This window comes from Typopeltis vanoorti, chromosome 12 (assembly GCF_054136105.1).
Source record: "Typopeltis vanoorti isolate ZY-2024b chromosome 12, IOZ_Tvanoo_1.0, whole genome shotgun sequence".
In the NCBI taxonomy this organism is placed as follows: domain Eukaryota; kingdom Metazoa; phylum Arthropoda; class Arachnida; order Uropygi; family Thelyphonidae; genus Typopeltis; species Typopeltis vanoorti.
In genome coordinates, this window is record NC_143560.1 from 37060454 (window position 1) to 37083166 (window position 22713).

Consider the following 22713-nt stretch of genomic DNA (forward strand, 5'->3'; position numbering starts at 1 on the left):
GAAATCAAAATGAGATAGGGATCTCAGCAAGCGCAAATAATAGACATTAAAATAATAATCCATCATGGTAAAATATCTTATCTGGTGGTTTGATTTACAATTAAATGTGGTTCAAAGGTTTCTAATTTCAAGTTAAAATGTAGATTCACTGGAAAACGTGGCACAACCGCTTTTATTTCCTACATCAGTGTATAGTTTAAACACGTGGCAATAGGTCAAGTTTCGTATCAGATAGTCCGCCCCCCCTTTATTTTTTTCTTTCTTTCAAAGCAGCAACATTCAGATTATTTATCCGACTAACACAGTACTATGATCAGGCTGGATACGTTTGACAATAAACATTGCTGATTTTATTGATATTCAATTTTATTATCTTTCTTAGGATAAACATATGCGTGTGAAAATTGGAGACAATTGTCTTGGTAAGTCAGAACCTCCATTGCAGTCTCGATATTTGTCCATATCAGTAGAAGTTGGTTGGTTGGTTTGAATTACAGCCGAAGATATCATTAAATCCATAAACCCACTGTATTTATGACTGACTTCATAGCTTCTGTCTGGTTTGATTGTTTTCAGGGAGGGAAAAAATCCTTCGTCTCTTATCGGTAGAACCTTCAGGGTACAGTTGGCAACGACGATGCCCTCTAGTTGGGGGATAAAAAGACGGAATTCGATTCTGTCTAGGATGCGATTGTCCCATACGAATGACTTCAGGGTTTTTCCTAACTGAAATTGAACTAAAACCTGTCAGAAGAAAACATAATAGACATAATACTGACCTCACTTCGCTGCTTTAACCTGAAATGTGATTTATGGGCAGATGGTCCCCTTATATGAAGGACCATCCTCAGATATAAAGACGGTGTTGTTGAACCAGATCTGCTGTAATATTACTGGGGAGAGTTTTCATTAGGATGACTTCGAACTGCACCTAAGTGTAAACTATTCATTTCAATAGTAGCATGAAAATACGTGTGATTGACTGTTCGATACACAAGAAGATGCATAAAAAAAAAAAAGTTCACGCAAAAGCAACTTTAAACTGACTTTGGCTACGACCTTTGCATAGAATTCATGTTTCAGCTGTCTCGCACTACCAGTTCTTATTGTCCAGTATGACAAACATTTCTGATCGTTTACGATGCATTTAGCAATAAATGTCACTTGGGCATGAATTTTTATTAACAGACGAATAAAAAGAAAGAAAGAAAGAAAAGCTCAAAACTTCATTCTCCCTTTGTAAACTAACAGGAAAGAAGCCATGTTTAGCTTCTTTCTTGTCAGTTTCCAATGCTATGGCTCCATTAAAGTGTCGCCACCTGCTAGAAAATAATAGAAATCACATTAAGGATTCTTCTTTCATTTGTGAATTATGAAATGTTCATAACATGACTCTATGGCAAACAAAAAATGTCGTCAACAACTTTTCGATTTTGTTCGTAAATATTTTATCAAGGACATATATATATATATATATATATATATATAAATGTCCTTGATAAAATGATATGTCCTATATATAGTCCTATATATATATCTATTACAAACTTTTTTTATTATATTATATTACAAACCGTAAATTACAAACCATTTGAAAAAATGGTTTGTACTTTAAGGCTTGTTTTGGTAATCTTTCTGTTTTCATTCTTTGAACGTGTGCCATCCATTTATGTTTATATTTTTTAATTTTTTCTATTACTGATTCTTGGTTTAATTCCTTCATAATTTCTTCGTTTCTTTTGTGATTGAATAGAGTATACTTTGCAGTTTTTCTGATAAACTTCATTTCAGCTGTTATTAATCTTTGTTTGTCTTTTTGTTTTATTGTCCAGATTTCGCTTCCATACATTAAGACTGGTAGGGCTAATGTATTGTATACTTTAGCCTGGTTTGTTTTTGAACTAGGTTTGGTTTAAATATAGAGTTAATTACACCTGTTATTTTTAAAATTTTGCAATTTTTACGTTTATATCTTTTTCATTTTCATATGTGATCATACATCCTAGGAAGTTAAATGAATTCACCTGTTCTATTATCTATTACTCTTTTAGTTCTTGTTGGATCTTGTCCTTTAAAGGCCATCGTTTTTGATTTTTCCGTTGATATTATCATACCATAATCTTTGGATATCTCATTTAGATATAAAACAGCTTTCTGTAAGTTATCTTCAGAATTTGTAATTATTATTTGGTCGTCGGCAAAAAAGGAGAGTGTTTAAGTTCACAGTAGAAGAAAGTTTAATATCTTGATGGAAATTTTTATTCATTTTATTATTATTTCATTTAGGTAAATATTAAAAAGACTTGCTGAGAGGGGGACATCCCTGTGGGACCCCCTTGGTTTATCTCTCTCGTAAATGATAGCTCATGATTGAATCTTATTTATATTTGATTATTTTCATATATACTTGTGACAGCTTTTAGGATATTATTTGGTATTTGTCTTTCTTTTAATATGTTAAATAATATGTTTATTCTTTTAACTTTGTCAAATGCTTTTTCAAAGTCAATAAATGCAATATGTATTTCTAAATTGTATTCTCTTCTTTTCTCTATTATTAATTTTAGGCAAAAGGCTGGGTCTGTACATGATCGTCCTTTTCTAAATCCATTTTGTACCTCTAGAATAAAGTTTTCGGAATATTTCATTAGTTTGTTATTTAAAATTCTGCTATATATTAACAAGAAGATAGAATATTTATACCTGTATAATTTTAGAGTCATCTCTACTCTCTTTTTTAAAGATAGGAATCACAATTGCTTTTTTCCATTCTATTGTGGGTTACTTGTTGAATAGATTTTATTTAAAAATAATAGGAGTCTTTCTTTGAATCTGGATCCTGCATATTTATACAGTTTCGAACTTAGCTTATCTTCTCCAGGTGATTTTCCGTTTCTTGTTTCTTTCAGACTGATTTCTAATTCTTCTTTAGTTATTTCCTTTTAATTTTTTAAATGTTTGTCAGTTATCTTTTTTTAAATATTTGTCTGTCCACAATTCTGTGTAGTAATTTAAAAATTCTTCTAATTTCAATTCGGTTTTTAATTTTATGTTTTCTTTGGTATCTGCATTTAAGTGTTTCAAAATCTTATATACATTGGGTCTTATTTTATATAAATCATGTTCTAAATTAGAAACAAATTTATTCCATGATTCTCTGTCTTTTTCTGACTTCTCTTTTAGCTATGGCTCTTATTCTTTTATATTCGATTTCATCTTCTAATCTTTTACTGCTTAACCATTTGTGATAGGTTTCTTTTTTCTTTTTGATCATTTCTTTGATTGTATCATCCCAGATCTTCAGTTTTTTCTTTTTATTGAATTTTTTGTTCTTTCCTAAACTTTCATTTGCTGCTGCATTTAGTATCGTTTTTATATTAAGCCATTCTATTTCTATTTCTTCATTTTGTTTTATTTTATCTAGATATTGGTTAATTCTTTGTTCATATAGCCATTGTACATTTGTGTCATTCAATAGTCTAGTTTTATAAACAAATGTTTCAATTTTTTCTTTCTGTTCTTGTTACTTATAGCCATATAGGTGGTATTCTTAATTTTATTTTAACCAGGAAGTGGTCACTGGTTATTTCATATCCTCTGTGAACTTTAACATCTAAAGAGAACTTTGAAGTCTTTTCATTTAAGATAAAATAATCTAATATTGATTTCCATCCTCTTGCTTCCCAAGTATATTTATGTATGTCTTTATGTTTGTAGAAAGAATTCATTATTTTTAGGTTATTATAAATTACATATATATTATTACTTAAAATAATGCTGAAGTCCTACAGAGGACGCTACTTGTCTGCCATTTGGTTCCCAGAAAAGGAAATGTTAGCCCATGCATATTTCCTCGAACAGCAGTAGCACGAAATCCACCTCGGATATTCTCATTCCCAGTAACTTGTCTTCCAGTATTACAGCAGTGACAATAAAGTTGTTAATGTCGTATGAATTACGATATTAACAACTACAGGAGTAGAACATTTTTCACTAGCGTGTCTAAGGTGTACTTGCTGACTGTTGCGGCTGCCATATGACGTGTATTTTCCTCGCGCTAATCTCAGTTGTGTTAGATAAAGAGATGAAAAATAAAGCTGTGTTCATTTGACAGTGTTAAGGACATTAATTAGTTATTAAAACATGTCGCTGTCATATAATTACAGCATTTTCTAAATAACTGTTTTTTTTTTCGTGTGAACTGTATTATTGAGAATCTGTAGACATTACAGAATTTTCATCTTGCATCAGGGACTTATATAAAAAAAAAAAATTGTTTCTATGCACTTTTTGCCTATTGATTATGTCTCGTAGCTTGGAGCTTTTGTGCTCTAAACTTCAGAACAATATCATTGTGATACTGAAGCAGTAATTGCTTAAAAAAAAAAAATAAGAAAGCGTGAACACACACACACACACACTGCGTAGGTACATGTCGTTGTCATGGTAACTGCGATTATGTTTCCAAGCTTCGCCTTCTGCTATAGAATTTCACCGTTAGAATTATTAACAAACTGCACACTTTCAAATATTGGATTGAACTCCCACGGAGGGAAACATAAACCCCCTTAAATGTGACAACATAAAAAAAAAACATGACACCTACAAAATAATGGGATAGATAGTGGCAATTGTATCGAAGAGTACTGCATTCATAGCGTTTGAGAGGATAGAAAGAGAGTAAAAATATCTCACTCCGAAGAGCAGAGGATTACCAAAAGGTACAACGTATTTGACAGTTGCAGACGCATTCCCTAAAGTAAGATGTATTTGCCAAGGAGGTTACGTTAAATTGTTCGCTAAGTACAGTATGTCTAGACCTGTGGCTAACGATCCAACTTTGTCACAAACACTTCCACACACACACACACACACACACACACACACACACACACACACACACACACACACACACACACACACACACACACACACACACACACACACACACACACACACACACACACACACACACACACACACACACACACACACACACACTCTCTCTCTCTCTCTCTCCTCTTCCTGTAGGAACTTTTCTGTCATCTGATGGTCTGTAAAAGTTTGTAATGCACTGACGGGAGGAGTGCATTAAGTGAAAATGGCAGTTCGTCCCTCAAGGATTTCCTCATTGTGTTCAGTTGATAGGTGATGGCAACACCGTTGACAGGATTGCGACTATGTCTACCGATGACGGCATTGTTTAAGAGCACGGAGGTCACCAACCGTACGGCTATTAACAACGAGTAATTAAATTCTCCTAGTGACGTCATTGTCGCTCTTCCAATGAGTCTTCAGACTCGCGTGCTAAATAATAAACTCGTTTCTCTTTCTAAACGATGCGTCGTTTACCTGTTTGGTCGCCTTCCTAAGTTCTAGTGTGCATTTTGTTCCCCTCTTCCATCTCTCCTTTGGGAGCTTAAAGAGGAAAAATCGGATGATACAAAATAATATACAATTTAACGACTCAAATCCCTCAACAGTAACTCTGAGACAGTCTTCAGGAGTTAAGATTTTTAATTTAAAGCCACTTCTGGGGTTTGGTTTTTTTGTTTTTTGCTGCCTTGCAATTCCCAAGACGATTTCTTAGAGAAGTACCCTTCACCACATTGCTTGTGTGTCTTCCGTTGTGTGATTAATGACACCTGATTACTTCTGCCCTGTGGCCTCTTCCTTATCTTCTTTATTCTTATCTGGAGGTTTCTGGTTGGCATGTTTCCATGAGAATGATTCTTCTCCCTTCCTTAAATTTCAATTTTTTTCCCCTTTCCAAATTGACGTGTTCTCGAAAGATAATTAATAGATGATAATTAGCAGACGATAATTATCTCTGCTGCTGCTGCAACGTTTGACGTAAGGGGTGGGTGGGTGGGAAATGATCCGAGTTGCACTTTGTAGTTCCCTAGTTGTCCAGGCAACAGGAGGTGATAACAAGGAGTAAATACGTAACAGATTGAGTACCAAGTTTCATGTATCAGACTTTCGAGACATCTTACGACAAGCGAGACAAATTCAGTGTGTGTGACATTGCTTCCAGGTAGCGAGGAAATGGTTCTCTAAGTGCAAATTGATTACTTGGAAAGTTGTTAGCCCAATAATTAGAACTTTAGTTAACTCTAGGTGTTTTGCAGAAATAGTCAATTTTAAAAAAATAATTTTACTTTCCCTAAAGAATACTTCAGTATTTTAACTTTGTAAATGACGTAGTGAGTGTATACAGGACAAAATACCGATTTTGGATGTAAATTACCACAAAAAACAATTTCGTTTACCTTTACAAGACAAAGATTTTCAGTCGATTAAAAATCTTTACAAGTAAAGATTTTTAATCGACTGAAATAAAAATGTCTTAACTTCCTCACATTAGCCACCTTTCATGTGCAACATTTACACATAGTGGACACTTCACTAGACAGATCAACTCAGTGGCGCACTCATGATTTAATCTTGGGGGGGACCGAGTTGAGTAGAGGATTTGAGAACACACACTACGCATTGCACACGACCTATGACTGAGCATCTGCAATGAATTCCAATACAGGATGCCTGTGATCTCCTCTAGCCCTGCTCGGGCACACGAAGTAGCGCTCGGTCCGCCCGAGCACTACTTCGTTCGCCTTGCGTTCACAGCGGCCGTGATTCCCGAGAGCTATAGGGTATTCCCACCTTATGTGACCGCTAATTCATAATATAGAAATAATAAGTAATATAGAAATAGAAGACAATACATAACATACATAAAAAAAACGAATTTTAGTTAGGAAAAGATTTTTAAAACATTTTCTAGTGTTTTCTTTCTTTTTTCTTTTCTGGGGGGTCAAGACCCCTTGGCCCCCTCCCTGGGTGCGCCACTGGATCAACTTCAGAAAAGCCTGGATACTCCGGGGAATCAACTTCATGAGCTTTTTGAAACATTCATGGTATGATATAATATGGGTCTGGATTTCTGTTAGAAACCGTTCGTCCCTAAATATTCCAAAGATCTCAATGGTATTGAGATCTGGTGACTTAAAGAGGAAAGAGAAATCTACTCAGGTAAAATCCATCCTGTTCCTGTGACCATTTCTGAAATACAATGAATTTTCCTATTTGAAGCGTTTATCATACGCAAGATAAATCATAAACAAGGGATCTACCTCTTTGGTAACGATGTTCAAATAGATTGCGCCATTCGGTCCTTGTTCTAATATTATTAAGGATTATCTTATGTCCATACGTTTTTCTATTCGTGTAATACTCATAGGAGAACTTGACGTTATAACTTCTAGCTTCAAACAAGCTCAAGGAACTCGTTTTTCTGCAAAGATTTGTAAAAATAGCACTGATTTTCAAAACATTAATTTCAAAACTGAATTTCTCCTTTGAAGAGAGAATTCATCAGAAATTTTATAAAACTGGCAGTATAGAGGCAGAAATACCATACTTGAAATCCGAATATGTGGGCTGGGAGAAAGGCTGATCTAGTAGAGCCCTTAAAATTTTGAATTAACTGACAAACATTAAACACAAATATAGCATATTCTGGTAAGCCGAACAAAGCAGTAGTGTATTGACTTTCTCTCTCTCTCTCTCTCTCTCACTCACACACACACACACACACACACACACACACACACACACACACACACACACACACACACACACACACACACACACACACACACACACACACACACACACGAATGTGTGACACACCCATCTACGCCCATCTGTTTATTAGAATAGAACAGCGCATGTCTACATAAATGAACGAATTTTACGAAGTACATGTAAAGTTAGGCAAAAGTTTTCTATTTAAAGCCATCCAAGCAGAATCAAATATATTTTTCACAGCCCACTCCATCACCCTAAGAGCTTTTCACAACTTAAGTAGGCAAACTTAGTGAAGACGAAAAGCGAGAATAGGAAACTTTAAAATCTCTGTTTAATTTATTTAGACAATGTTTTTGCAAACATACAGACATCAGTTCCTTCAACTAGCTCAAAGGAAACATCTCTTATTCTACCATTATAGTTAATGTTTTGAAGATGTAATGTTCAAAATTGTTAACTATTAGCTGTTAAAAATAGGGCCATAGTCAAGAACCAAAAAAAATAAAAAATAATAAAAGAAGCTTCCCTCTCAAAACTGCTGATCTTTTTTAATATAAAAATATTATTTTCATACTCTTCTCCTAACAACACATCGAATGACACTTCTTGTGTAAAATAAGACGTCATAAATTCTTCATACGAATCTCACTACGCATGCGTTAACCATTAGGTGGTAACAGACTTCGAGCGTGGACTGCCTGAATAATTAAAAGTGCCCATTACTCTTATGGTCTTCAGAGTGGATCCAGTTTAATCGTCCCAAATGGTTGTCAACCATGAAATCTAGAGAGGGGAAAGACCGTCGGCTAGCTCTCTCAGACAGGCTGTAAATGGTACACAAACCACTTACTTCTATTAAAAGGCTTTATTACTGAGAAGTGATAATGGATTGTACTCTCAACGCCATCTAGTGTTGCCATTTATGCTGTTTTCATAGTAAAGGTAACTGGGGTGAGGTAATAAGCCTTTCCTCCAGCAGTTGAAGATGTAGCAGGGTGTTGAATATTAATGGCCGTCACAAGCGACACTTTCACAGTGACCTCACAAGCTTTTAAAATTAAATTGCTCTTGTGAGATTTTCAGTATTTTACAAGCTCGAGTACATTAGCTTTTCGGGAGACTGGGAAGAACTAACGAGGCAGAATGTTATGATGTCTTCTCGCCAGTGACGACCCACCAGAGCCTAAATTCCTATGGGGTTTCATTCGCCCTTAAAAAATGCTTTTTGGTGAAAATAAAACCAATAACGACAACGCAAACCCACAGTTTGTCCATGGAATCATTTGATGAATACAATTAAGTATTCCTAACACGTTTCTTATTTTTAAGGCATTGAGTGAATATATTTTAGTAAAACTACACTAAAATTGTTCTTTTATTAACATGGATATTTCTCATTTAAATCAATATTATCTCAATGCGAGCCTTCTGCTTGACATTAGGGTTAGCAACATTAAAGCCCTTTCTGTTTGTTCGATGTTAATCCTTTCAATGACAAGTAAGAGCAATTCTCATAAATAAGAAATGGGTGAAAAGGAGTGCAAAGAAAAGTATTAAATGAGTATCATCGTGTTTTAAATTTAGATTTTCAAGCTTCACTTAAAATAAAAAATTAACGTTGTTAATAAGGCCGGTTTGGTTCAAGAAATTGTCTTGTAGATTTTTAAGTTCTGCACTTTTCACACGTCATTTTAAACTTCCTTTTAATTGAAAATCACTTTGTAGAACAGAAAAAGATCATTTCAAGTTATCATCCATTAGATTTTTTGTTTTCGCTTCATGCCTCCAATAATCAGGGTAATGATGTAGTCTCATTCTCGCAATGCAAATGATCCACTAATGAATAATTTTGAGCAGTAAAAGCCAAAATATTATAGAAAAATACCACCTCTATCTAAGACTCCTTAACTCACTCTTCAAATTCCTCGCATTCTTCACTGGATTCAAGCCTGAATCTTTCTAGCCATAGGTCATTCTGTCTTATAACTATAGAAAGAGTTTCCATTTTGACAAAGGAAGTCACCGACTGTCCCAGAGACAGAAGTTGCCACATAATCGGTTCAGGTGGGTGTATTCGATCGCTCCTATCAAATGATTCCATTATCGTTCAGCCATTCCATTATGAAAATGACCAGTGGAGTCTCATTACTGTAAAAGATATCCTGTAAACTTCCAGCTAGGAGGAGGAGGAGGAGGAGTGTGAAATATGAGCCAAAGCAATTAAACCGATCAAAACCGATGGACGTCTAAAGCAGGTCGGCTATCGAATGTGCTTGACGAAACATAGGGCTTTGTCGCAACGGAATTCTCACGCAATCTCGACAGAGTGCTTTCCTCCTAATGCGTTTTGTCCTTCTGAAAGTTCTTGTCATTCATCTTGTCAGTCACGTGGTACCAGAGATGATCTTTTGGGTACTTTACCTGTCTCTTCGTCTCCTTGTTGTTGACATCTTCATGGCAGATCAGTAGAATGATGCTTCCGTTGACCGAGTAAGCACGTTATTGTGTGACACACATCCAATCGAAGGAGAAGACCAGCTAATATGAAGACGGTAAACGTCCAATCAATAGAAATGGCAGAAATAGACTACACACACAGAGAGAGAGAGAGAGAGGCTGACAGATGGATATGGGCCCTTCAGCATTTCTTTTAAGGAGCTAAGCGCCTCTATACATGAAAACATTAAAGCTTCATCATCTTAAATACTTTCTTCCAAGAAAAAAAAAGTTTGAATACTTCCTTTTTTTTTTTTTTTTTTTTTGCCAATGGGCACTCACCTTCATCCACACATGTGTTGCATGATGCTGACAGGTTCCATAATAATGGAAACAAATAAGCAAATATTTCATTGAATCAACGGCATTTTATTCATTGCATTAATTAGTAAGACACGACACAGTAATTGAACAATTTTTATTTGTTTAAAAATGATGACATTCCAGTGGGAAAAAAAGAATCCTAAAGGATCATCTGAAAGACATAAATACAGATTTAAAATCATGCTTTAATTTTGCTTCATCCATTCTGTTTTTCCGTTCTCAGAAACATGAGATCAGAGCATAATTTGTATTTTTATGTCCTATATATGACTATAATTTAAACCCGCTCATAGACTTACTTACATCCGAGGCCGTACTTATGCACAGGAGCACGAGGGGGGCCCCCGAAACATTAGGGATAATTTAAAGGGCCCAAACAATAAGGAAGGGGCCCTGGAGCACTTTAGAACCTCGCGCCCCGACCCACTCTGAAAAAGTGTAAGTACGGCCCTGCTTAGATCCTTCCTCGGTGCTTAAATATCTTATTTGACCAGCTCAATACTGAGACGAATGGGAAACAAGCAAAGCCAAAAAATGAAATCTTAGTCATCCACTTGTGTTCCCTTGCTACTATTGCCATCGTTTTGTTTCTTCAAGTGGAGAGACAAAAGAATGCTGAATAATGGATACTGGGAGTTAGTACGATCTTGGAGATGTTTTATTCGGACAAATGATCTTTTGTTAGAGAAGGAATTCAAAAGAACTGTGAGGACATTTCAAGGATGTTTTTGTGAGTATTTATTGTAAACGTGACTAATTGCAAATCGACTTGTGCGTTCAAAGGAATGTTTCAAGCTGTCTGAGTTTCTTTAAGAAGTTCTGAGGCGAAAGACGACAGGAAAACAATAAAGAAAGGAACTAACTTGGCGAATTTAGAGAGGCGCTGTTGTCACACACACACACACACACACACACACACACACACACACACACACACACACACACACACACACACACACACACACACACACACACACACACACACACACACACACACACACACACACACACACACACACACACACACACACACACACAGAGAGAGAGAGAGAGAGAGAGAGAGAGAGAAATGCAACATCCGCGATCAGTTTGAAACAAAATGGGAAACGGACTAACTTGGAATATTTCAAATTTCAATAGAGAAAAATCAATATCGACTATTGTGGATGCTGTGCTGTACCCTGTTGTGACGCAGATAAGCTAGTTTCGACTGCAACGAGTGTGTAGTTTAACTTAATTGGACTATTGTTCAGGTAACTAAGGCCATCATAAGTATTTGTGTTTTACTTTTTCGTGAGTCACATGCGTGGCCTCCAGCTTTGTATTTATGTCCCAAAGATACGAAATTTAGCAAACATTATCATATACGTAGATTAATCCACAATCCTTCGCGAGTATTGTCTCATTTTTCGACCAACATTTCGTCATTCTCTAATACACTTTTGCCATCGCATGGAGTGAGACCCTGCATGACAATCGCGTTGAAGCTCTTTACGAATCGTTTAACTCCTCGTTCTCAAAATAGCGCCCTCGGACTGCATCTTCAGAAGGTCAAACTGGTGGTTTATTAGACAGTGCCAGATCTGGGTTATAGGCGAGATGGATAACATCAATCATTAGTTGGGGGGGGGGGAGATGGAGGGTGCAAGTTACATCCATGGAAGTCTGGTTAGGAAAAAGAAATTCTCGCAAAATATGCTCTTTACAAAGCAGAATTAGCTTTCTTGTCTCATATTACATGAATTCATGGATGGCAAACTGAAAAAGTAATTTATATTAAAAAAAAAAAAAGCTGAATTCAGGATATTTCTTTGAAAGTTCTAAGACCGTTCTGTTATAGTCTTCATTCAGGTTTGGTGACCAAGCCCGGTCAGACAAGTACACGGCGTACTTTTCTATTCAAGAGCCTGTCGTTTGTATCTCGCTATGCTATGGATGTCTGTGAATGTCTTTAGATGGTAGATGAGCTTTATCACCCCTTGTGTGATCAGTCATCACCGTTTATCAGAGGTCTGAAGCGCCTTGAAAATGCCTCAAGTTTGATCTCCACAGAAGGCTCCATAATTATAAAACCCTTATCCACGGTACTAAATATATGAAAAATTTACAACCTTTCATGGGTGGGATTCACATAAAAACAGGCTCTGTTCTGTGGTTCATTGGGTTTGTAAGGAGAGAGAGAGAGAGAGAGAGAGAGAGAGAGAGAGAGAGAGAGAGAGAGAGAGAGAGAGAGAGAGAGAACAAATTGGTGACGAGATATCGTCAAATGATTGATGGCTGGTTATATTCAGGAACCAATCACTTGCTGATCTGAGATGCTACCCAACATAAGACTGGGGTTCTATTTTAAGAAATTCTGTCAGCTCCATATTATTATACAGACCAACGCATCCTTACAAGAAAATCAGTTGGGAGATAAAGGTTTCGTGCATTTTAGACGGGATTTGAACCCGAATCTTTCCATCCCAAAGCCATGTTCACTACCTACTACGAGATATCTTAAATATTGTTATGCTAATCTTTTCGTGTTGTTCTGTTGCAAGTAGTATAATCCATACATAATCGTACATAAAGCTAAGCAATAGAAGAAATTACTGTAAACAAGGAGAAACCCTCCCACACAAGAAAAGTGTATCCCTTTATGATGAACACCAAAGTGAAGTTGCCGTGCACCGTCTGGGCTTTTCAGCTGAAAGAAAGCTAAGTCGATCTTATACGCAGATAATCGAGTTTACCGTCCCACAAAATAGGCAAACCAGCTGGGGAACATATACAGTATAGTGTCCTCATAGTTTTAGTTGCTTGGATTGCAATTCCAAACAACCCAACACATCTTTCGAGCGTAGTTCCTCGTCTTACTAATTTTTTATTACTAATCGTAAACAGTAAATAATAGTGAATCGATAACTTCAATGAATTATTAATTATCATCAATTTTTTTGTTTTTATTAAAGTTAATCAAATGTTGGGGCCTTAATGTAGAAAAATTTGCAACACTGTCACACGTATTGATTTCATTCGTGACGTTTCCGATATGTTTATAATTATGAAAGCCATAAATTAAGCAGCTAAATCATAATAATCAAAACGATAGTTTATTTTAACCAAGTATGTTGTTTCTAGTAAACTCAACGAAAGATTAAATTAGGTTTTTCCTTCGCTGTTGAAGAACTCGTCTATACATAAACAGAAAAAGGAATTTATTTGGGTAAAATTTAAGCCTTTAAACTCAATTTCTTTATCAATTCAATGCAGAGTTTTAAATTCAAAAAGTTCAGGCTAGTTGGTCTAAAACTCTGATTAAATCAACCCGTCTGAACCCGAGCAAGTGTCTTTAGTTCACCTGTACTGGCATACGTGGCACTAGGCAACATTTCTGGAAGTCACAAGCTTCGTCTCCTCTAACAAAACATGATGGATCACTTCCTGACGACGCTAAAAGCCCGGAACACCTTACTTTCCACGAATGGAGACGCCACCACTTAGCTATCTTTCTTTAAAGCTGCTATGGGATCATCTTTGGATGGTTGTCTGCACCATATTCGTTATTAGACCGACATTGTTTTGCTATTAGCAGTGTTTCAACGTTTAAAGAGGATCCTATTTAAAGTGTGTTTATTACCAATTAAAAATGCAACAGTTGAAAACACCAATAGGAAGACTTTCGTGCCTAAATTCAGGTGACAAATGTGCCGATGTGCCCACATACTATTCCTTGTTGAAAATATAAATTTTGAATATTTTACTTACCAAACTTTACTAATACTTCCGTTTTCTTTTGATATTAAAGATTATTTTCTCCCTGTTATGTACTTGTCATTATCGCAATTTTATCTCTCATTGAATAACATAAATAAAATAAAAAAAAATGCAACTTACCTATCTCGTACATATATCACATTTAAAGTGAACTTGTATAGCAAACCTCTGGTCCGAGAGTATGAACAATTGACTTTAATCATGGCTACCGTGTCATTATGAAACTTGTAAGTGAAAATATTTTAATATTTATTTTTTTAGATAAATTTACAGGTTTTTTTGGCTTCTGTTTCATATCTTACTGATTTTTATTTCTTCTTTAATATAATTTCACAAAGAAATGCCGATTTTTACTTTACTTTTACTTAGAAGTAAACTTACACACTGTACTTACACACTGTAAGGTACAGTGTATAGGTGTCGGATAAAATATCAAAATTATGGTAAAAATTAAAAAAAAAATTTAACATGAAAAAATATTGTTTATTATCGATAAAATTATACAGTTTGGCATAATTCAAAATTACTTTAAAATAAAATATATTCTTCTTGTTTTATTGTTTCATGAAAAAATATTGTTTATTATCGATAAAATTATACACTTTAGTATAATTCAAAATTACTTAAAAATAAAATCCATTATCGTAACCCCAATAATGTTCTAAAATGAAAACTATAACAAATGTTATGTCTTCAATTGTAATCTCCAAATATTTAAAGACGGAGTAAACACGATAAGATAAATACTACTGGCGCATATAAACAACAGTGGAACTGCGCGAAGGACAGTGCCGCATTACGCTAATAGCTCGCATCTCACTATGACGTGCATATGCTTGCGAGCGTAGCAATATGACACTGTGGTAAACACAGTGCTGCTAGCGCACTCCTAACTGCTACAAAATGGATTTTTATTATTTTTTATACAAAATAAGAGAATTGTGTAGGATTGTTGATGATAAAATTAAATATTACAAGCAAATATAAATAAATGAATAAATATATTGATATATCGAGAAACATTGGGGATGCTGCAGTTCCGTAGTGCCTATGCACGAACCGCCCCTGGAAACGGCGAAAGGAATGCTAAAAAAACGACGGAAATGGAAGAAGTGGAGATCGAAAGAGTGCAAACTACCAAAGAAGTGCAAATGAGAACGAGTGGGTGATGATGCAGCACAAGTAAGTATGGTTGTTATGTTGGCTAGAGTGTTACGTTATTGAACTCAGCAATGGCGACTGTTGAAACATAATGAGGGCAATGGTCCACTAACGCGATGATATCCGTCAGTAATTCACTTTCTTCTGTTTCACACACACACACAATCGTAATAACATAGTCAAACACTTGTTTCCAAGTAGTTTAAGAAAGCGAACATTTCTGAAGATAACATTAACATTACAGTTATCGTGTGTTACAAGACGACTGTAATCTTACTGCTATCAACAATCCTGTTATTATTGTAATCTTCATAGCCAAAATGACTTCCGCAAAATGTTACTTAGCCTGAGTTTCTCTAAAAGATTCCCACTGAACAGTTGTCGAGTAAGGAACTTGTTCTCAACATACAGCAATGCCTTCATTGATATCTCAGTATTCCAGTTTCGATTACGAGTTTAATGTGTTCATTTTTATTCATATGAAAAATGTCCAATACTTGACAACATGTTCGTGAAATTTTAATTAGAGAAACATGACAAAATTGATATCAAAGGGCCTTTCCATTTGCACTCACAGACCGCATGGACTCGTTGTTACTTTAATATGAATATCATTCAGTAAACGGAGATAACAATTTCGAGCTGATCCTTTCACACATGATTACTGCAATTTACATCAGAAAGCAGGACTCCTTAAATATTTTCTTAAATAAAGGACGTTTTCCATGAAATAACTTCATAAATCAAAATTTGTTATAGGACTTCCAACTAATTAGAAAGTTTGCTGAATTTTAAGCCACTCTTTCTTTAAAGTCATCAACAGAGTTTTCTGTCACTTCATGTTCTTGCGAAAGAAGTTCTTGCCAGCCCTTCTCCTCCTCTTTCACTATAAATGAAAGTCCCTTTTGTCTCCGAAGATTATAAAAAATCCTCGAACACTGTGAAGTTTTTTAGAGTTCAAACACACAAAAAAATTACAAACTGTCGATCTCAAAAGGTCTTGAAGAATAGTTTCCCTTATCATCCTCTCTTTGGAAACTTATATCACCCACGTCGTGAATCTTTTCGAACTGTATTAAGGGCTAAAAAAATTTTACTTAAATAAAAATGCATTTTTTCTATTTAGTAAGTTAATCGTCCTTATAATTAATGTTGATAATATTAATTAATTAAGGATATTTCCGAAGAGGCACTAATATTATAAATTTTAATAATATTAATTAATTAACGGAAGGTGGAGATTTCCAAATCAACAGCGGAACTTTTGAAATCTTGGTAAACCTAAAAACACGTGTTCTCCATTTATTTTGTGTGTTTGTAAGAATAAAAACCCGAGTTTCCGAGGGATGTTTGTGATCTCCATCTAAGACCAATTCACTCATTTTCGACTGAAAACATCTTATAAGGATTATTAGATCCTAGATGAGACTCGAACCCGAATTCAAGTCAAATAAAAAGCATATATCCTGTCGTATTCGCGACTACATTATGGAGACGGTAGGCAATCAACTCGCATTAAAAAACCCTTAATTGATCTTTGAGTTTTCCAAGAAGAATTATTCTTCTTAAGTTTGAATTCATGTTAAAGGAGTGCCAGAATCAGCCATATAGAAGTTTTTAAAAAAATACTATTTATTATCTTTACCAGGTTTCTCGTTCTATATTTAAATCTTAAAATTAATATATAAAAGTTTGGCTCGATTTCAACATTTTAAATATTTTAGGTTTTTTAATTGTTTCTCTAATTTTGGTACACCTTTGGTAGGAATTCAATTAAACCTACAAAATTAATACTAAATTTTGCAGGTTTTTCCTGTCCTTCCCAGGAAAGCTCCCTGAACACTCTTTACTAATACATACTTTCTAAAATCATGTTTAGCTTAAAAATGTCCCAATATACACAGGAAACACAATGAGGCAGCTCTGAAAGCCACTAATATCGTCTCCCTCTATACTGCTCTGGGTACATTGTCCAAGGACAGGTACTTTTATATCTAAAGGGATATTGATATGCAAATCATCTAGTTACATACAGCACATAGGATAGAAGGGTTTATACGTCCTATCCAGTTCTTTTTCTTTGGTCTAGACGCTACACGTACTGATCGAAAACTATATTAGTATTCTGTTAAAGAACTCTTTGGTTATTTTAAGAAGTTTAGTTATTGACTATAAAAAGGTAAGGAGATTAGCAAGATAATAACGAAGAGAGAGATGATGATGATGATGATGCCTAAAAAACGAAATATGAGGTAACATTATGTTCTGTATTATATTAAAACGGTTGTGATGCATTTTTAACTTTCTTTACTAAACTGGAAAGTCCATTAAAAGTGTTTTGGTGAGGTTAACGATTGTAATGCACCAAAAGATTTCGCATTCGCTACCAACTGCGTGCACTATCAATGGAAAAACTCATCGATTGCTCGATTTCGTGATTGAATTCATTAAATGTTTTCCATAAACAAAATGCGTTTACTTTAAATTAGTTTTTGCCTTCTTAATCATACAAATCGTTTCACTTTAATTGAATATTGTAAATAATACACTTTTTTAGTTCAGAGTTCAATGCTTTCGCTTAAAAGTAGAACATTTCTGATTGGTTGTTCGTTGCGCAAACTCTATGATGTTTGCATCGGGGTAGTGAAAAGCTGTCGGTTAAGAGAAAGGGATCGAGAAGTGTGCTCACTCCCGGAGACTGGTGTATGTGGCGATGGCCTTACAGTGGAGATATTCAAGTCGAGTGAAACACGTGCAGTGTTCCTTTTCAAACGGCTGCACAGTTGAAGGGCAGCAGTTCGCGTGATGGTAGAAGATCCGGAGAAACTTTTATCTTTTCCGAGCCATTCTTGGTTGGACGAGAAATGGCAATTCTAAATACTTGTTGCTGCTGGAAGTCGGTAAGAAATGGAAGTTTTGCCTGTGGGATATACACGATGGTAAGCACGTCTTCTGTTCTTTTTTTTTTTTTCTAATCTTAGGAGGAAAGTATTTTAGATTTTAACTTGAAATATTGAAGTACGGTTAGAGAAGGGATAGAAATTTGAAAAAAATTGAAAAATCTCCTGTGGGAAAAACTATATAAGAGAGAGAGAGAGAGAGGGGGGGAGCATTCAGGATAGTTGGTGAAATATGATTATACTGAAGCAGCCTGTAATGGCGATATCTTACTTGAAGTATCTGCTTTTATCTAATTCAGCATCTCTGCTTAACGTGGACTTTTCTCTACAAGATCTTTTTCGATTACTCTATTAGTCTGTTTTACCCATTGTTATAAAGGACACTGACTGGGTTGATCATAAAGTAACCGAAACTTTAAAACAAACTTAAGAATGATCAATATTTATCTTCTCAAGGAGGCAAACAATGCAAAGATGACTTTTTGCAAGCTTCAGCATTAGTTTTGTTGAGGTGTTGCTCCGTCTGCTCCGAGATTTGTTCAGTCTTTTATACGTTCAAAGAAGGTAACAATAAGGGAAAATATATTATTATTTACTCCCCCCCCCTGTGGTTTTCACTGTTCATTTCACTCTCCAGAGCTTCGAAGCATGCGAAACGTTCGCAATTTTTTTTCTCCTCTTCGCCTGTCTCTGATGGTAAGAAATATTTTACGGTTGAAGCAATTTCTTCATCTGTTGGTCGTTCAGCAAAGCCGAAAATATGTTTCCTGCCGCTGGCGGCTACGGACAGTGGAGACAGACTTATTACACCATCAATAACGTCATACAATAAGAAAAGGAGAAACCGCCTCGTTGATCAGCAACGAAGGAAAGTCTCTCTGAGCCCTGTAAACGTAGCAGTTTGTCGTGGGACCAAAGCGGCTTCATCCCCATAAGTTAACATGGCATACAGGCCGATGCTTCCTTAGTATGGTAAACGGGTGTTTACATGGGTCGTGAAGAACCAAACGAGAAGGATACACGCTACTGATAAACCCACCTGCTATAAATTGTTTCGAGACAAGCTTGTTGCTATCTTGCAGTGGCAGCAGGTGATGTAGGAAGAAGTTTCAATTTGTTTGGGTGCCTTTCTACTCTTTCTTCTCGCTTCTTCGCGTCGTTTCCAGCGCTAGAAATCTTTATTTACCCCATTATTTAATTAAGTTTGTTTTCTCAAATAACGTTTAAAATATTCTAACAATTTGTAAATAAGCGTTGGATAGGAATTACGGCCAAAGTAACTAAAGCTCTCTGTCTCTCTCTCTGTGTGTGTGTGTGTGTGTGTGTGTGTGTGTGTGTGTGTGTGTGTGTGTGTGTGTGTGTGTGTGTGTGTGTGTGTGTGTGTGTGTGTGTGTGTGTGTGTGTGTGTGTGTGTGTGTTGGGTTAAAATAATTCTAATGAATTGCCTCCCAGAATGCTCTAGGACAGTAACATAACACAGTATATTCTACCCTATCCTGATATCTTTGGCGTATAACAAAAACAAATCGAACCCAAAAATTTATAATAAGACTACACCTCCATGCAATTATGAGTTTGAATACTTAGCGTCTCTTGACTTCTACTTTCTCATTGTTTGGCACACACATCCATTATGGTTTTTATACTTGAATCCACTTTATGCGTGCAATGAATCATCCAGTAATCGAGTTTTAGGTTTCGTCTGAATTTCGGAAAGTGATTAGATCATCTATTTGTCTTTAGAGAGTCATTGACTAGGAAAAACGATCAGTTACTATCCTAGCTGATAACAGTTATTCTGTTGACCAAATGGTGCAGCATACAAGCACTCACGAATTCATTATATAGGCAGTAAAAACCGGCTAAACGCGTGGATCACAGGTTTTGACTTCGGTGTATATTTGTAATGTAATGCGTGTCCATTCCAATCATATACAAGCACTATAAGAGTTAAAATAAATGCCTGTGGGCTCGAATCTCACTTTGACGTAGCTCAGACCGTCACGATGCTCACCAGAGACCAGAAGTGATTTGAGAAAAAGTTCCATGTTTGCTCTGTATAGTAAGGCAGCCTAGCGATTATGAAATCCTTAGCCTATCTACGGCACCGATGTACGATAGACCTGCAACCTTTTGTGGCTGAGTTGCACATAAAAACAATAACATGTCAATAGAAGTAATCAAAATGACTAAGTCGTCTTTCTGTTCATTTCGGCTAAAACAGAAGACGACTTCACAGTAAATTAAACGAAAAAAAAGGAGCTTACAGTAGACAAATAAACATTTAAATTCTTCTTTTGAACACATGATGCAGAGTTCACCTGTTTGGATAATTTAGTTCTTGAAATTAATTATGATTTCCATTTAAAATCACACTTTGGCTTCTGTAAGCAATATTACCTAAGTTAATTCCTTAAGACGACGTACTAAATTTTCTTCTAAGTTATTCTACAGATATATAACGGCCACTGAACTAGAAATCTTTATGCAAATGTACGTAAACGTCACTTACATTAGCGTGACTAAATACTTGGTTTAAGTGCGTCACCACCTCTTCTAGGCAACTATTTAAGAATGCTTGCTGGTCAGTTCTTTCTTTTAAGGTTACACGGTGGTCAGCATTCATAGTGAAGAATTTATGGAGACACAACACGTGTTAGAATAATTACTTTACTTATAATTAAGAAAATAATATTCAACGTTTCGACCTCTGTATTGAGGTCATCATCAAGAAAACATACCTATGTACAGGACACAAGCTACACGACACTACACAAAAGTAAGATGAATCTAAATGCTTCGTTAATCATTTACCGTAGCCTGACCTCTGGTGACAAAAAAAGTAAATAAAAATAAAAATATTACTAAATAAAATATATACAAAATTAAAAATTGATTCACAAAATAAAATAACCTTTTCATGCATATAATAATAATAATAATAATAATAATATATAATAATATACAGATGATAAATAAAAAGTTTCATAGCGGAACTACATTAAACAATTTCTAAAGTCCTCTAATATTAGGGATTTTTTTTTTGTTTGGGATAGTTCTGGATGCTATATGGGTTGAAGATGGGTCCTCCAAATTCTTGGATTTTTAATCCGTTATTCTTGTTTAGATTTGGATGATGTTTCAGCATTTCACAGGCTTCTTGGAACTTTTTTTTCAAACCAGAGTTTGGTGCGGTGTACGGACTCGATGCTATTCCAGTCAATTCTGTGATATGTTTGAAGTGCGTGGTCTGACAGGCCTGTTTTACCATAGCGGAGGAATTTCATGTGGAGTTTCTATTCATCTTTTCATCTGGTCAATAGTGTTGATCACAATGGGAAAAACAAATGATCTTTCTGAGATCGATAAAGGGCTTATTGTAGGTGTTCGTTTGGATGGAGTTCACGATTTTGAAAACAGCACAGCTGAGTGGTTTCTCAAAAGGTGAGATATCCTGGGTGTTTAATCAATGGAAAAATAACTCACATTGCTTGTCTAAGAGGCTTAACTGTGGTCCTAAGACAGTCTATCAGGAACGAGATCGCCGTCGTCTGTGAAGGCTTGTACGGACAAACATAACTTTCTGTGTGTTTTTCTGCGAAGAATCGCATAGTTCGTTTACCGTGGTGTCAGGAACACCATGACTGGATACTGCAAGACTAGAAAAAATCCATGTGGACCGACGAGTCGCGGGGGCTCTCGCCAAACCCTCTGCCTACTGTCGGTAGGCAGAGGGTTTGGCGAGAGCCCCCCTTCATGAGTCAATGAACTCAGCTTGCCTTGTAAACACAACTCAAAGTTCTGGAGATTATGTCATGGTGTGAACACGCCTCACACCATGATGTAATGTTTTGAGGCGTGTTCTTTTGGTATGGAACGAGTCCCCTGATGTTGCTGGAAGGTCGGTCGTGTGTCATTCAACGCATATCTGAACATTGTTGCTGATCAAGTCCATCCTGCAGGATTGACTTTTTTTATCCAGCAGATGACGTTTGTTTCATGGACAACAATGCTCCTGTCCATCGCACAAGAATTGTTCAACGGTGGTGGTTCAGCGTGGATGACAGCAACTTCCACTTTCTTCCTTGATCATCACAAATTCCTGAGTCCGGATCTGAACCCCATTTTAAATATATGGGACATGAAAAACAGATCTGGGAGCAAAGTCCTCTTCCGATAAATCTGAGCTAGTGATATATTGTAGACGTAGATTCAATCCAACACCTGGTGGAATCTATGCCAAACCACATATGTGCTGTAATTCGAGCTAAAGGAGGACCAACATGGTATTAAAAAAGTTTCTAATTCAGTAGCTGGTATGTGTAGCTGTAGACCAGTTTATGAAAATATTATTGTTATTATTTACCTATTCACTTAATATTATTACTCCAAAGACGCTACCATTCTTATTAAGCAGTGTTCTACATCTTCATTACTGTTTCTAGCAAGATGGCATGTACAGTACTTTCGGCAACATGAT

The 22713-nt window shown here is 35.8% G+C and overlaps 2 protein-coding genes across 4 annotated transcripts in view; one reads left to right on the plus strand and one right to left on the minus strand.

Moving 5' to 3' along the window:
• LOC150100701 (sodium- and chloride-dependent glycine transporter 1-like) overlaps positions 1-22713 on the minus strand; it is a 285409-nt gene that overhangs the window by 210569 nt on the left and 52127 nt on the right. The gene's annotated exons all lie outside the window — the stretch shown is intronic.
• Positions 1-22713, plus strand: part of LOC150100703 (uncharacterized) — a 131723-nt gene that overhangs the window by 63210 nt on the left and 45800 nt on the right. Inside the window, exon 1 of one of the 3 annotated variants that reach the window (XM_090402063.1) lies at positions 18159-18272. The exons of the other annotated variants lie outside the window; for them this stretch is intronic. Within the exon in view, the coding sequence (XP_090258189.1) occupies positions 18198-18272 (75 nt within the window). The 5' untranslated portion in view covers positions 18159-18197. Of the gene's footprint in view, positions 1-18158; positions 18273-22713 lie in introns of those variants that run through there. 3 annotated transcript variants of the gene reach the window in all.